This window comes from Piliocolobus tephrosceles, chromosome 11 (assembly GCF_002776525.5).
Source record: "Piliocolobus tephrosceles isolate RC106 chromosome 11, ASM277652v3, whole genome shotgun sequence".
NCBI classification, from domain to species: Eukaryota; Metazoa; Chordata; class Mammalia; order Primates; family Cercopithecidae; genus Piliocolobus; species Piliocolobus tephrosceles.
The window spans coordinates 64,565,280-64,580,927 of record NC_045444.1 but is presented as its reverse complement, the minus strand read 5'-3'; the positions used below and the strand labels follow the sequence as shown (position 1 = coordinate 64,580,927).

The 15,648-nt window shown below is 40.8% G+C and overlaps 1 protein-coding gene across 1 annotated transcript in view; it reads left to right on the top strand.

Moving 5' to 3' along the window:
* The window catches only part of TTN (titin), a 272,956-nt gene that overhangs the window by 238,795 nt on the left and 18,513 nt on the right, over window positions 1-15,648 (top strand). Inside the window, exons 277-294 of the mRNA XM_026454265.1 lie at window positions 595-891; window positions 997-1,584; window positions 1,677-1,979; window positions 2,092-2,388; window positions 4,071-4,358; window positions 4,471-4,770; window positions 5,007-5,309; window positions 5,416-5,721; window positions 5,828-7,594; window positions 7,959-8,252; window positions 8,948-9,235; window positions 9,352-9,651; window positions 9,748-11,814; window positions 11,916-12,218; window positions 12,316-12,621; window positions 12,719-13,009; window positions 13,105-13,401; window positions 13,528-13,833. Coding sequence (XP_026310050.1) covers window positions 595-891; window positions 997-1,584; window positions 1,677-1,979; window positions 2,092-2,388; window positions 4,071-4,358; window positions 4,471-4,770; window positions 5,007-5,309; window positions 5,416-5,721; window positions 5,828-7,594; window positions 7,959-8,252; window positions 8,948-9,235; window positions 9,352-9,651; window positions 9,748-11,814; window positions 11,916-12,218; window positions 12,316-12,621; window positions 12,719-13,009; window positions 13,105-13,401; window positions 13,528-13,833 — 8,901 coding nt within the window. The remainder of the gene's footprint in view (window positions 1-594; window positions 892-996; window positions 1,585-1,676; window positions 1,980-2,091; window positions 2,389-4,070; window positions 4,359-4,470; window positions 4,771-5,006; window positions 5,310-5,415; window positions 5,722-5,827; window positions 7,595-7,958; window positions 8,253-8,947; window positions 9,236-9,351; window positions 9,652-9,747; window positions 11,815-11,915; window positions 12,219-12,315; window positions 12,622-12,718; window positions 13,010-13,104; window positions 13,402-13,527; window positions 13,834-15,648) is intronic.

Below are 15,648 nucleotides of genomic sequence, written 5' to 3'. Positions count from 1 at the left end.
TCTTAAATGCTTTTGGGTTCACACCCTTCACACCCCAGACTATTCATACTATGGCACAAAATGGAATCTCTAGTGAAGAAAGTCTTTCATTGATTAAAAAAACAGAAATTTACATAGCTAAAATTGGACAATTTATGTTGAATTTAAGTATTATTGAATCTAACTGTATGTATATGTAGGTATACATGCTTATATATACACAGATTTTACATATATATAGTGTGTTTGACACATATATCATATGTGTGTATGTGCATGTGTGTGTGTACAGAAATTGTATCATAAAGTTTTTTAAAAGATTGTTTATCTTGTTCCTCTTTTTTATACCCATGATGAATTTGGAGTAAATGTTACCACTTAATCTGGTCATTTTACCCTTAATTTGGATTTGAATGCTATAGCATGTAATGACATAGCTTGTGGGAGCCTTGGTTGGCTCAGAAGCAAAATGGGTCATGTAAAAAGGAAGGAAGACTAAAATCAAAGTAAAAATATGGCCTTCGTTTAAAAGTTTTCTTTTGGTGATACATGAAGAATGCACATTTAAAAAGTTGTAATAATTATTCACTTTCTTTTGATGCGTTGTTTTCTTAGAAAAACCAAGCCCACCTGAAAAACTTGGAGTAACAAGTACATCCAAAGACAGTGTTTCCCTGACCTGGCTGAAGCCTGAACATGATGGCGGAAGCAGAATTGTACACTATGTCGTTGAAGCACTAGAAAAAGGACAGAAAAACTGGGTTAAATGTGCAGTGGCAAAGTCAACCCATCACGTTGTTTCTGGTCTGAGGGAGAATTCTGAATACTTTTTCCGGGTGTTTGCTGAAAATCAAGCTGGCCTGAGTGACCCGAGAGAGCTTCTGCTTCCTGTTCTTATTAAGGAGCAACTAGGTATGTCTAATTTTGTGTAGAAGCAAAATTTGAAATTATTTGCATTGATTTATGTTAATTTTCAGAAACCCTTTTTCACTTTCACTTTCTATACTCATTTTTCAGAACCACCTGAAATTGATATGAAGAATTTCCCAAGTCACACCGTATATGTTAGAGCTGGTTCAAACCTTAAAGTTGACATTCCAATCTCTGGAAAACCACTTCCCAAAGTGACCTTATCAAGAGATGGTGTCCCCCTGAAGGCAACCATGAGATTTAATACCGAAATTACTGCTGAGAACCTGACCATCAATCTCAAAGAAAGTGTTACAGCTGATGCTGGGAGATATGAGATCACTGCTGCCAATTCCAGTGGTACAACCAAAGCTTTCATTAACATTGTTGTGCTGGACAGGCCTGGTCCTCCAACTGGCCCTGTCATTATTAGTGATATAACTGAAGAAAGTGTGACTCTCAAGTGGGAGCCACCTAAGTATGACGGTGGAAGTCAAGTTACCAACTACATTCTACTTAAAAGAGAAACAAGTACTGCAGTATGGACTGAAGTGTCTGCAACAGTTGCAAGAACCATGATGAAAGTCATGAAACTGACCACAGGAGAAGAATACCAATTCCGCATCAAGGCAGAAAACCGCTTTGGCATCAGTGATCACATAGATTCAGCTTGTGTGACTGTCAAACTACCATACAGTAAGTTGTCCAACTTTTCAAACATCCAGGTTTTCTTTGACCATAAATGTGTTATTGTCTGTACTAATCTATAGGATTTCTCTCTTTTGTAGCAACGCCTGGACCACCATCTACACCATGGGTCACTAATGTTACTCGAGAAAGCATCACTGTGGGCTGGCATGAACCAGTGTCAAATGGAGGCAGTGCAGTCATAGGCTATCACCTGGAAATGAAAGACAGAAACAGTATTTTATGGCAAAAAGCCAACAAACTGGTCATCCGCACAACTCACTTCAAAGTCACAACAATCAGTGCTGGACTTATTTATGAATTCCGGGTGTATGCAGAAAATGCTGCTGGAGTTGGAAAACCCAGCCATCCCTCTGAACCAGTCTTGGCAATTGATGCTTGTGGTATGTATTTGTCATGGGAAGGGCAGTTCTGATACAAAAATGCAAACCTTACTTCTGCGAAGCCAGATATTATGATATAAGTGCCGCTAATCTGCTTCTCTTATTACCACAGAACCCCCAAGAAATGTTCGTATCACTGATATTTCAAAGAACTCTGTCAGCCTTTCATGGCAACAACCAGCTTTTGATGGAGGTAGCAAGATTACAGGCTACATTGTTGAAAGACGTGACCTTCCAGATGGCAGATGGACCAAGGCCAGCTTCACCAATGTTACTGAAACTCAATTCACCATCTCTGGCTTGACTCAGAATTCCCAGTATGAATTCCGTGTCTTTGCTAGGAATGCTGTTGGTTCCATTAGCAATCCATCTGAGGTTGTAGGGCCCATTACTTGCATCGATTCTTATGGTAAGCATGCTTAGCACTTTGAATCACAATAGCTGTTTAACTCAGTATTTCCCCATACCTTTTCCTGGTTCTGATCTATAGAATAACTTTTATTCTGTGCCTTAATGAGGTTTTTGGAAGAACTTATGAACTAGCTGGGAGTCTGAGGAAAATTCCTTAAATACCTTTCCAGCCCTCTTGACTTGACTGTAAAGTGAGAGATTTAGACCTCAGGATATCTACGGGCCTTTCCAACTTCAACCTTGTATGATTGTTTGATTGTATGAGTTGGCGCCTTCATTCTATTTTAAATTATCAGAGTCAATAATTAAACCATGGTTGAGTTCCTACAGAATATTGCTCTTAAATAAGCCACCGACTAAACAGAGACTTCGTTTTTGTTTGTTTGTTTGTTTGTTTGTTTGTTTGTTTTTGTTTTTGAGACAGAGTCTCACTCTGTCACCCAGGCTGGAGTGCAGTGGTACGGTCTTGGCTCACTGCAACCTCCGCCTCCTGGGCTCAAACGATTCTCGTGCCTCAGCCACCTGAGTAGCTGGGATTACAGGCGTGCCCCACCACACCCAGCTAATTTTTTGTATTTTTAGTAGGGACGGAGTTTCACCATGTTGGCCAGGCTGGTCTCAACCTCCTGACTTCAGGTGATCCACCCACCTCGGCCTCCCAAAGTGTTGGGATTACAGGTGTGAGCCACCACACCTGGCCTAAACACAGACTTTGATGATGATAGTATTAGCAGCAGCTAACATTTATTAATTTTCATGAATTCTTTCCCTTAGTTCTCATAGCCCTCATATTAGCCATCTTATAGAAGGGAAAACGAGGCTGAGAGTGCTTCTGTAACTTCCCTGTTAGGGATGGAGTGGGAATTCAAACAGACAGACTTCAGAGCCCTCTCTATCATGGTTAGTCCAAAATGCATATTCCTCACCATTCTGGAAAACAAGTGGCACATTCAACTCAACAATGTTTTGAAAATTAAAACGTCATGAGAGTCAGGTATCCTGTGACACTTTTCCTAAAAGATCTCCAATTGCTAAGAGAAAATTGAGCAATACTATAGTGTCTGGGCAAAAGTATCCACTCCCATCTTCATGCTGAGAATCTCAGGGCTATTCTTTATTTATGAATCAGGCTTTGTGGATACTGCATCAGTGTTTATGAGAGTATGAAGCAAGTCAAATTTAGTTCTCTTTCTTGATAATTCCAAACAACATGGCAGAAAATCTGTCCAGTGAGTATGTAGTTCTGTGGGTAAAGAATTCAGACTTGACATGAACCATCCACACTTGGATATCAGTGAACTGGGAAGGAAAAAGAAAAAGAATAGGAGGTGCTTAGAAGAAAAGGAAAAAAAGCTAAAGTGAAAGAAAATGTTTAACAGCTTCTTCCATGATGTTCCCACTACCATATCCCATTTCATCACTAGAATAAAGCAACTAATGGACTTTAAAACACATGTAAAAGGTGCTTAAGTCCCTGCACAACTCACAGTCTTTCTACCCCATCTGAGATAGAAGAGTGGCCTATAAATTTTTAACTTTTAAATAATAATTGCATAGAATTATAATGACAGGGTGTGTGTATAATTTAATAACAGCCAATGACCTTACTTTAAGGTTGGTGCAACTATTTTTTTCCACCCTTATAATATTTTAAATATTTCTCATCTGTTTTTCTTGCAGGTGGTCCTGTAATTGATTTGCCTCTAGAATATACAGAAGTTGTCAAATACAGAGCAGGTACATCTGTGAGGCTCAGAGCTGGCATTTCTGGGAAACCTGCGCCTACAATTGAGTGGTATAAAGATGATAAAGAATTACAAACCAATGCACTGGTTTGTGTCGAAAATACCACGGACCTCGCATCTATACTCATCAAAGATGCCGATCGCCTTAATAGTGGATGCTATGAATTAAAACTAAGGAATGCCATGGGCTCAGCCTCAGCCACCATCAGAGTACAGATCCTTGGTAGGCGTTGAATACAGACCACTGTCATATTACATTTGCCTAACGCTTAGTAATTTTGAGTAAGTAGGCTTTAAAGAAGTACTAACATTGTGTTTTGTCCTTTCATTGATAGACAAACCAGGCCCACCTGGTGGACCAATTGAATTTAAGACTGTAACTGCTGAAAAGATCACCATTCTCTGGCGGCCTCCAGCTGATGATGGTGGTGCAAAAATCACTCACTACATTGTGGAAAAGCGTGAGACAAGCCGCGTTGTGTGGTCTATGGTGTCTGAACATTTGGAAGAGTGCATCATTACAACCACCAAAATTATCAAAGGAAATGAATATATCTTCCGGGTCCGAGCCGTCAACAAATATGGAATTGGCGAGCCACTGGAATCTGATTCCGTTGTAGCCAAGAATGCATTTGGTGAGACATGATTTCATTAGAAAACTGAAACATGAAAAATTTAAAAATAAACTATGCTAACCTCTGCATATGCTTTAATTTTCTTTTGTATAACACCTGTCTCATTACCATCCTTTTCACAAGGTAAAAAATATAAAAAATAAAATTAATATTCTTGGAAAGAATGTGAACATCAAAGGTACAATTTATCAGTAATGTTGATTCTTGTACCTTGTTTTCCTTTCCTTTCTAAACAGTCACACCTGGGCCACCAGGCATACCAGAAGTGACAAAGATTACCAAGAATTCGATGACTGTTGTATGGAGCAGGCCAATTGCAGATGGTGGTAGTGATATAAGTGGCTATTTCCTTGAAAAACGAGATAAGAAGAGTCTAGGATGGTTTAAAGTACTAAAAGAGACTATCCGTGACACCAGACAAAAAGTAACAGGACTCACAGAAAACAGTGACTATCAATACAGAGTTTCTGCTGTAAACGCTGCTGGACAGGGTCCATTTTCTGAACCATCTGAATTCTACAAAGCTGCTGATCCTATTGGTAAGTGCTCATACCTGCAGCATCTTCACCTGTGTCTTCTAAATTCGCCTGTGTGACTAAATTATACATGATTGTGTAATTATTTTATTGTGAATGGCCATTCCAGATCCTCCAGGTCCACCTGCTAAGATAAGAATTGCAGATTCAACCAAGTCATCCATCACCCTTGGCTGGAGTAAGCCTGTCTATGATGGGGGCAGTGCTGTTACTGGGTATGTTGTTGAGATGAGACAAGGAGAGGAAGAGGAATGGACTATTGTCTCTACCAAAGGAGAGGTCAGAACTACAGAATATGTGGTATCCAATCTGAAACCTGGAGTCAATTACTACTTCCGGGTATCTGCTGTAAACTGTGCTGGACAAGGAGAACCTATAGAAATGACTGAACCTGTACAAGCTAAAGATATACTTGGTATGTACCTACTGGTGTGATTATGTTTTTTTATAAGCATACTTCCAGGAAATCACTTGTTTTTTACTTTTAAAATTCACTGTATATATCCATTTTATGCCTACAGAGGCACCAGAGATTGACCTGGATGTGGCCCTCAGAACTTCTGTTATTGCCAAAGCTGGTGAAGATGTACAAGTGTTGATTCCCTTTAAAGGTAGACCTCCACCTACTGTCACGTGGAGAAAAGATGAGAAGAATCTTGGCAGTGATGCCAGATACAGCATTGAAAACACTGACTCATCTTCATTACTCACCATTCCTCAAGTTACTCGCAATGATACAGGAAAATATATTCTCACAATAGAAAACGGAGTTGGTGAACCTAAGTCTTCAACTGTGAGTGTTAAAGTGCTTGACACACCAGCTGCCTGCCAGAAACTACAGGTTAAACATGTTTCTCGAGGCACAGTCACTTTGCTCTGGGATCCTCCTCTCATCGATGGAGGATCTCCAATAATTAATTACATAATTGAAAAGAGAGATGCCACCAAGAGAACATGGTCTGTCGTGTCACACAAATGTTCTAGCACATCCTTCAAGCTAACAGAGTTGTCAGAGAAGACTCCATTCTTCTTCAGAGTTCTTGCAGAAAATGAAATTGGAATTGGGGAACCCTGTGAAACTACGGAGCCAGTGAAGGCTGCTGAAGTACCAGCTCCTATACGTGATCTCTCAATGAAAGACTCAACAAAGACATCTGTCATCCTTAGCTGGACCAAACCTGACTTTGATGGTGGTAGTGTCATCACAGAATATGTTGTAGAAAGGAAAGGTAAAGGTGAACAGACATGGTCCCACGCTGGCATAAGTAAGACATGTGAAATTGAGGTTAGCCAACTTAAGGAGCAGTCAGTCCTGGAGTTCAGAGTGTTTGCCAAAAATGAGAAAGGACTGAGTGATCCTGTCACTATTGGGCCAATTACAGTGAAAGAACTTATTATTACGCCTGAAGTTGACCTGTCCGATATCCCTGGGGCACAAGTCACTGTGAGAATTGGGCACAATGTGCACCTTGAATTACCTTATAAAGGAAAACCCAAACCATCCATCAGTTGGCTGAAAGATGGCTTGCCACTGAAAGAAAGTGAATTTGTTCGTTTCAGTAAAACCGAAAACAAAATTACTTTGAGTATTAAGAATGCCAAGAAGGAGCATGGAGGAAAATACACTGTTATTCTTGATAATGCAGTGTGTAGAAATGCAGTCCCCATTACAGTCATCACCCTTGGCCCACCATCAAAGCCCAAAGGACCCATTCGATTTGATGAAATCAAGGCTGATAGTGTCATCCTGTCATGGGATGTACCTGAAGATGATGGAGGAGGAGAAATTACTTGTTACAGCATCGAGAAGCGGGAAACTTCACAAACGAATTGGAAGATGGTGTGTTCAAGTGTTGCCAGGACGACTTTCAAAGTTCCTAATCTAGTCAAAGACGCTGAGTACCAGTTTAGAGTGAGGGCAGAAAACAGATACGGAGTCAGCCAACCACTTGTCTCAAACATTATTGTGGCAAAACACCAGTTCAGGATTCCTGGTCCCCCAGGAAAGCCAGTTATATACAATGTGACTTCTGATGGCATGTCACTAACTTGGGATGCTCCAGTTTATGATGGTGGTTCAGAAGTTACTGGATTCCACGTTGAAAAGAAAGAAAGAAATAGCATCCTCTGGCAAAAAGTTAATACATCACCAATCTCTGGAAGAGAATATAGAGCTACTGGACTGGTGGAAGGTCTGGATTACCAATTCCGTGTATATGCTGAAAATTCTGCTGGCCTAAGCTCACCTAGTGACCCAAGCAAATTTACCTTAGCTGTTTCTCCAGTAGGTAAGTGATTATTATTCAAATACATTTAGTTTAGCAATTGAATATATTAGAAACAAATATATCAAAGAATGCTTTTCTTCTCTGTATCACTTTCTTAGATATCTTCTTGTCACTAGAGAACTGGTGATGTAAAGTAAGAGGAATGATTTTAAATCAGTCTAATAAACTAATTTGAAGTTATTTTAAAGACTGTGAAATGGAAAGTTGAAATTAATGACCAAAATGAGTTTGGGAGATTGAATAAATTATTTATTATAAAAATTTTATTTATTAAAATTATTGAATAATTTTATTTTTCCTCCATGGATGATTAAGACCTGGTTACAAATGTAATGATGCATTTACCTTCCTTATAATATTTTAGATCCACCTGGCACTCCTGACTACATTGATGTCACCCGGGAAACCATAACACTTAAGTGGAACCCACCATTGCGTGATGGAGGCAGTAAGATTGTGGCCTATAGCATTGAGAAACGGCAAGGAAATGAACGCTGGGTGAGATGCAACTTTACTGACGTCAGTGAATGTCAGTACACAGTTACAGGACTCAGTCCTGGGGATCGCTATGAGTTCAGAATAATTGCAAGAAATGCTGTTGGAACTATAAGCCCGCCCTCACAGTCTTCTGGCATTATTATGACAAGAGATGAAAATGGTAAGCATTTACGACTTATTTCCAATGAGACTAAGTGCATTCACATTTTTAAAAAACACATTTGGCCTCTGGCCTGTAAAATGGGAACAGAAACAAATTACCCAAGGTTGCTAAGTGAATGAATTATGTCTTTCTACCTTTCAGATGAAAAGAAGAAAAAAGTAATTGGCATCAATTATTTTTACCATGTCTATTATTTCACTCCATTCCCACGTAAACAGCATGCAGAAAGTTGGAATGAGTTTTTAGCTTTGTAATTTTCGTCACTTACAGTAAATAAAGAAAAAAGGTTCTCGAGGATAACTGTCCATCTTTACTGAAGTTATTAAAATACAACATACATCCAACAATACAATCATCCCCTTGTTTGAATGCAGCTAATGGCCTCTTAAAAGAACTTGTTTGTGCAGCAGTATTAGGAAGTAAATGATCTGTAAATGTTTCACTTTTCTTTTTACAAACAGCAATGCAAAATTAAAAATATGACAGGCATTGCAAAGGGAATAATAATAGGCAAATATCTAACCCCATAGTCCAAATTCTCAATTATCAATCCTACTTTCAAAATAGCCTTTGGTAGCACAGTACAAGTCATTACTCTTCCAGGCCTTGTGATATGGCACTACTGAAAAATATATATTTATTTTGTTTTTATTAAGCCAAACTAATACATAGTATTTCTCTTTCTTTTATAGTTCCACCAATAGTAGAGTTTGGCCCTGAGTACTTCGATGGTCTCATTATTAAGTCTGGAGAGAGCCTTAGAATTAAAGCTTTGGTACAAGGAAGACCAGTGCCTCGAGTAACTTGGTTCAAAGATGGAGTGGAAATCGAAAAGAGGATGAATATGGAAATAACCGATGTCCTTGGATCCACCAGCCTATTTGTTAGAGATGCTACTCGGGACCATCGTGGTATATATACAGTGGAAGCCAAAAATGCATCTGGTTCTGCAAAAGCAGAAATTAAAGTGAAAGTACAAGGTACTTTTAAAATAGCTTCTTAATGTTACAATTTATGAACTTGGATTAGAGACATGCCTAGTTGTGTTTTAATGGACAAGGAAAAAGAAACTAACTCTAGAAACTTTTTCTTACAGATACACCAGGAAAAGTAGTTGGGCCAATAAGATTCACCAATATTACTGGGGAGAAGATGACTCTGTGGTGGGATGCTCCACTCAATGACGGTTGTGCTCCCATAACCCACTACATCATTGAAAAACGGGAAACCAGCAGACTTGCTTGGGCACTAATTGAGGATAAATGTGAAGCCCAAAGTTACACTGCCATTAAACTAATAAACGGCAATGAATACCAATTCCGTGTTTCTGCAGTTAACAAGTTTGGTGTTGGCAGGCCACTTGATTCTGATCCAGTGGTTGCTCAAATACAATACAGTAAGTTTGCATTTTTGCTAAGTGGTACTCTGTCAAAAGATTAACCTTCCAAGCAAATGTATCTAATTGATTTGGGGTTTTGTTTTTGTTTTACAGCTGTTCCTGATGCCCCTGGCACTCCAGAACCTAGCAACGTAACAGGCAACAGCATCACCCTGACATGGGCAAGGCCAGAATCAGATGGTGGCAGTGAAATTCAACAGTATATCCTTGAAAGAAGAGAAAAGAAAAGCACAAGATGGGTAAAAGTGATCAGTAAACGACCAATCTCTGAAACAAGATTCAAAGTCACCGGTCTGACAGAAGGCAATGAGTATGAATTCCACGTCATGGCTGAAAATGCTGCAGGAGTCGGACCTGCAAGTGGCATCTCAAGACTCATTAAATGTAGAGAACCCGTCAACCCACCAGGTCCTCCTGCAGTGGTCAAAGTAACAGACACATCAAAGACAACTGTGAGCTTAGAATGGTCCAAACCAGTGTTTGATGGTGGCATGGAAATAATTGGGTACATTATTGAAATGTGTAAGGCTGACTTAGGAGACTGGCACAAGGTAAATACAGAGGCATGTGTGAAAACAAGATATACAGTCACTGATCTACAAGCAGGTGAAGAATACAAATTCCGAGTTAGTGCTATCAATGGTGCTGGAAAAGGAGACAGCTGTGAAGTGACCGGCACAATTAAAGCAGTTGACCGGTTAACAGCTCCTGAGTTAGATATAGATGCAAACTTCAAACAGACTCATGTTGTTAGAGCTGGGGCCAGTATTCGCCTCTTCATTGCCTACCAAGGTAGACCTACTCCTACAGCTGTGTGGAGCAAACCAGACTCTAACCTTAGCCTTCGGGCTGATATCCATACAACAGACTCCTTCAGCACCCTCACTGTGGAAAACTGCAACAGAAATGATGCAGGGAAATATACCCTTACTGTGGAAAACAACAGTGGTAGTAAGTCAATCACATTCACCGTAAAAGTGCTAGACACTCCAGGCCCACCTGGCCCAATTACCTTCAAAGATGTGACCCGGGGATCGGCTACATTGATGTGGGATGCCCCTCTTCTTGATGGTGGTGCCCGAATCCATCACTATGTGGTAGAGAAACGAGAGGCAAGTCGCCGTAGTTGGCAGGTTATCAGTGAAAAATGCACTCGTCAGATCCTCAAGGTCGGTGACCTGGCAGAAGGTGTTCCATACTATTTCCGTGTTTCTGCAGTAAATGAGTATGGTGTTGGTGAGCCCTATGAAATGCCAGAACCAATTGTAGCCACAGAACAGCCTGCTCCACCTAGAAGACTTGATGTTGTTGATACTAGCAAATCCTCTGCAGTCTTAGCTTGGCTTAAACCTGAGCATGATGGAGGCAGCCGGATCACTGGCTACCTGCTTGAAATGAGACAAAAGGGATCTGACTTCTGGGTTGAAGCTGGTCACACCAAACAGCTGACATTCACAGTAGAGCGTCTTGTTGAGAACACTGAATATGAATTCCGTGTGAAGGCTAAGAATGATGCTGGCTACAGTGAACCCAGGGAAGCCTTCTCTTCTGTCATCATTAAGGAGCCTCAAATCGAGCCCACTGCTGACCTCACTGGAATTACCAATCAGCTTATAACTTGCAAAGCAGGAAGCCCATTTACCATTGACGTACCAATCAGTGGTCGTCCCGCCCCCAAAGTAACATGGAAACTGGAAGAAATGAGACTTAAAGAGACGGATCGAGTGAGCATTACAACAACAAAAGACAGGACCACCCTGACTGTAAAGGAGAGCATGAGAGGTGACTCTGGAAGATACTTCTTGACCCTGGAAAATACAGCTGGTGTTAAAACATTTACCGTCACAGTTGTGGTCATTGGAAGGCCAGGTCCAGTAACCGGCCCCATTGAGGTCTCATCTGTCTCGGCTGAATCGTGTGTCCTGTCATGGGGAGAACCTAAAGATGATGGAGGCACTGAAATTACTAATTACATAGTTGAAAAGCGTGAATCGGGTACAACAGCTTGGCATCTTGTCAATTCCAGTGTCAAGCGCACTCAAATTAAAGTCACTCATCTCACAAAATACATGGAATATTCTTTCCGTGTCAGTTCAGAGAACAGATTTGGTGTCAGCAAACCTCTAGAATCAGCACCAATAGTTGCTGAACATCCATTTGGTAAGAAAAATAAAAATCCTATTTCAAAGTCTCTGTTATTAAATGTTTCCCCTGAGTTTTATAAAATTGTATTCATACTTAATACCTTTGTTTATATTTAGTCCCACCAAGTGCTCCTACCAGACCTGAGGTCTACTATGTGTCTGCCAATGCCATGTCTATTCGTTGGGAAGAACCCTACCACGATGGTGGCAGTAAAATCATTGGCTACTGGGTTGAGAAGAAAGAACGTAACACAATTCTTTGGGTGAAAGAAAACAAAGTGCCATGCTTAGAGTGCAACTACAAAGTAACTGGTTTAGTAGAAGGACTGGAATATCAGTTCAGAACTTATGCACTCAATGCTGCAGGTGTTAGCAAGGCCAGTGAAGCTTCAAGACCTATAATGGCTCAAAACCCAGTTGGTATGTATCACAATTTAAAGGCATATTTGTTTATTATTACTGATTCCAGTAGAACTCAGAGTGGTATATTTTAACCTTATTTTTGCATCCCTTTTAGATGCACCAGGCAGACCAGAGGTGACAGATGTCACAAGATCAACAGTATCACTGATTTGGTCTGCCCCAGTGTATGATGGAGGCAGCAAGGTTGTGGGCTACATCATAGAGCGTAAGCCAGTCAGTGAGGTAGGAGACGGTCGCTGGCTGAAGTGCAACTATACCATTGTATCTGACAATTTCTTCACCGTGACTGCTCTCAGTGAAGGAGACACTTATGAATTCCGTGTGTTAGCCAAGAATGCAGCAGGCGTAATTAGCAAAGGGTCTGAATCTACAGGCCCTGTCACTTGCCGAGATGAATACGGTAGGAAATAGTCAACATTCTCCTTTTTAAAATTATCACAATTTATGTGAAAATAAACTCTCAGACATTCATTCATATCTGTTTTGCCTACTGACAGCTCCACCCAAAGCCGAACTGGATGCCCGATTACAGGGTGATCTGGTTACCATCAGAGCAGGTTCTGATCTTGTTCTGGATGCTGCAGTTGGTGGCAAACCTGAACCCAAAATTATCTGGACCAAAGGAGACAAGGAGCTAGATCTCTGTGAAAAAGTCTCTTTGCAGTATACTGGCAAACGAGCAACTGCTGTGATCAAGTTCTGTGACAGGAGTGACACTGGAAAATACACTTTAACAGTGAAAAACGCCAGTGGGACCAAGGCCGTGTCTGTCATGGTCAAAGTGCTTGGTAAGCATGTCAAATGTTCTCACATTTATATAGCATTTTCTAGTGTGGGCAGAAAGAATGATCTTCATCATGGCTTGTCATTACACCTGTTTCAGATTCCCCTGGCCCATGTGGAAAGCTCACAGTCAGCAGAGTAACAGAGGAGAAGTGCACTTTAGCCTGGAGCCTTCCTCAGGAAGACGGAGGAGCAGAAATCACTCACTACATCGTGGAAAGACGCGAGACTAGCAGGCTCAACTGGGTGATTGTTGAAGGCGAATGCCCAACCCTATCCTATGTCGTTACCAGGCTCATCAAGAACAATGAGTACATATTCCGAGTGAGGGCAGTAAACAAATATGGCCCTGGTGTGCCTGTTGAATCAGAGCCAATTGTAGCCAGAAACTCATTCAGTGAGTATTAACACTTTTAAACAATTTGACAGTTGAAATGTAATAGAATCAGGGGGAGGAGGGAGAAGGGCAGTCTTATCGATAGAAATTTTGTGCAATTCTGATCATCCTTGTTTTCATAAACAGCTATTCCATCACCACCCGGCATACCTGAAGAAGTTGGGACTGGCAAAGAGCATATCATCATTCAGTGGACAAAACCTGAATCTGATGGTGGCAATGAAATCAGCAACTACCTAGTAGACAAACGTGAGAAGAAGAGCCTGCGCTGGACACGTGTCAACAAAGACTATGTCGTGTATGATACCAGGCTGAAGGTGACGAGCCTGATGGAGGGTTGTGATTACCAGTTCCGAGTGACTGCAGTGAACGCAGCTGGTAACAGTGAGCCCAGCGAAGCTTCCAACTTCATCTCATGCAGAGAACCATCATGTGAGCTCCAAGAATCATACATAAATACAATGCTCCTCAAAGCTATATGACAGATAATTTTCCAACATACAAATTCTAAGAATTTGTAGAATTTATGGTCTAGAAAAGCATATGCTTATTCACATGATCATAAATATAGCTTAAGTCAGAGAACATTTTAACTACTACGTCTGTTAAGTTAGCAATTAGAATTGCTAAAAATTGTTACAGCATTTTCCAATTAATGGAAAAATATTCTACTGTCAATATGAAAAGAATCTATTTTATAAATTTTCCTTAGAGAAAAATGCATTGTACTGTAACAACTGAAAAGAAAAATGGCAAAACTCCTTTTAAGAAGAGGTTTAGCAGGAACATAGTTTCTAGTGGTTTCATAAGTTACTGACAAAATAATTGTCACAAGAGCTTCAAAAGTAAGTGGCAAATCCTTTTACAGAGTCTGAGTCCAAGAACTATAAAGGAATAGTCACTGGGACTGAATTGGGGAAGATGAGATGAAGGTGGCCAGCCCCTCCACATCTGTGGGTATTTCTCATCAGGCGGGACAAGAGACTGAGAAAAGAAATAAGACACAGAGACAAATTATAGAGAAAGAAAAGTGGGCCCAGGTGACCGGCACTCAGCATACGGAGGACCTGCACCGGCACCAGTCTCTGAGTTCCCTCAGTTTTTATTGATTATTATTTTTCACTATCTAAGCAAGAGGAATGCGGTAGGAGAGCAGGGTGGTAACAAGGAGAAGGTCAGCAAAAAAACATGTGAGCAAAAGAATCTATGTCATAATTAAGTTCAAGGGGAGGTACTATGCCTGGATGTGCACGTAGGCCAGATTTGTTTTTCTCCACCCAAACATCTCAGTGGAGTAAAGAATAACAAAGCAGCACTGCTGCCAACATGTCTCGCCTCCCGCTATAGGGTGGTTTTTCTCCTATCTCAGAAGTGAACAAATGTACAACCGGGTTTTATACCGAGACATTCGGTTCCCAGGGGCAAGCAGGAGACAGTGGTTTCCTCTATCTCAACTGCAAGAGGCCTTCCTCTTTTACTAATCCTCCTCAGCACAGACCCTTCACGGGTGTTGGGCTGGGAGATGGTCAAATCTTTCCCATCCCACGAGGCCATATTTCAGACTATCACATGGGGAGAAACCTTGGACAATACCCGGCTTTCCAGGGCAGAGGTCCCTGCCGCTTTCCACAATGCATTGTGCCCCTGGTTTATCGAGACTGGAGAATGGCGATGACTTTTACCAAGCATACTGCCTGTAAACATTTTGTTAACAAGGCCCATCCTGCACAGCCCTAGATCCCTTTAACCTTGATTCCATACAACCCTTGTTTCTGTGAGCTCAAGGTTGGGGCAAAGTTACAGATTAACAGCATCTCAGGGCAAAGCAATTGTTCAGGATACAGGTCAAAATGGGGTTTCATATGTCTTCCCTTTCTACACAGACACAGTAACAATCTGATCTCCCTTTCTTTTCCCTATATTGAGGAAACCAATTCCTGTATTCATTAGAAATGTATTGGTGGCAAGTGATACTAACCCAGTGAAAGATAAGCAACTAAAGAAAAGTCCCTAAGAATGGGTACTTTAAGTAATGAGCTTAGTTAATGGAGAATACACAGTGAAGCTAGCCAAAGCAGTGGGGAAGAAATATTCACTTTCCTAAAGCAATTTAATTATGAAGATAATAATATTAAATCATAATATGGCATGCAGTGCTGTCCTACAATATCAGGAGCCTAGTTAATAAAGATTATCTTGGCGAGTGTGGACAAAGAGCAATAATGCCTTTGTGAGTCTCGAAAACAA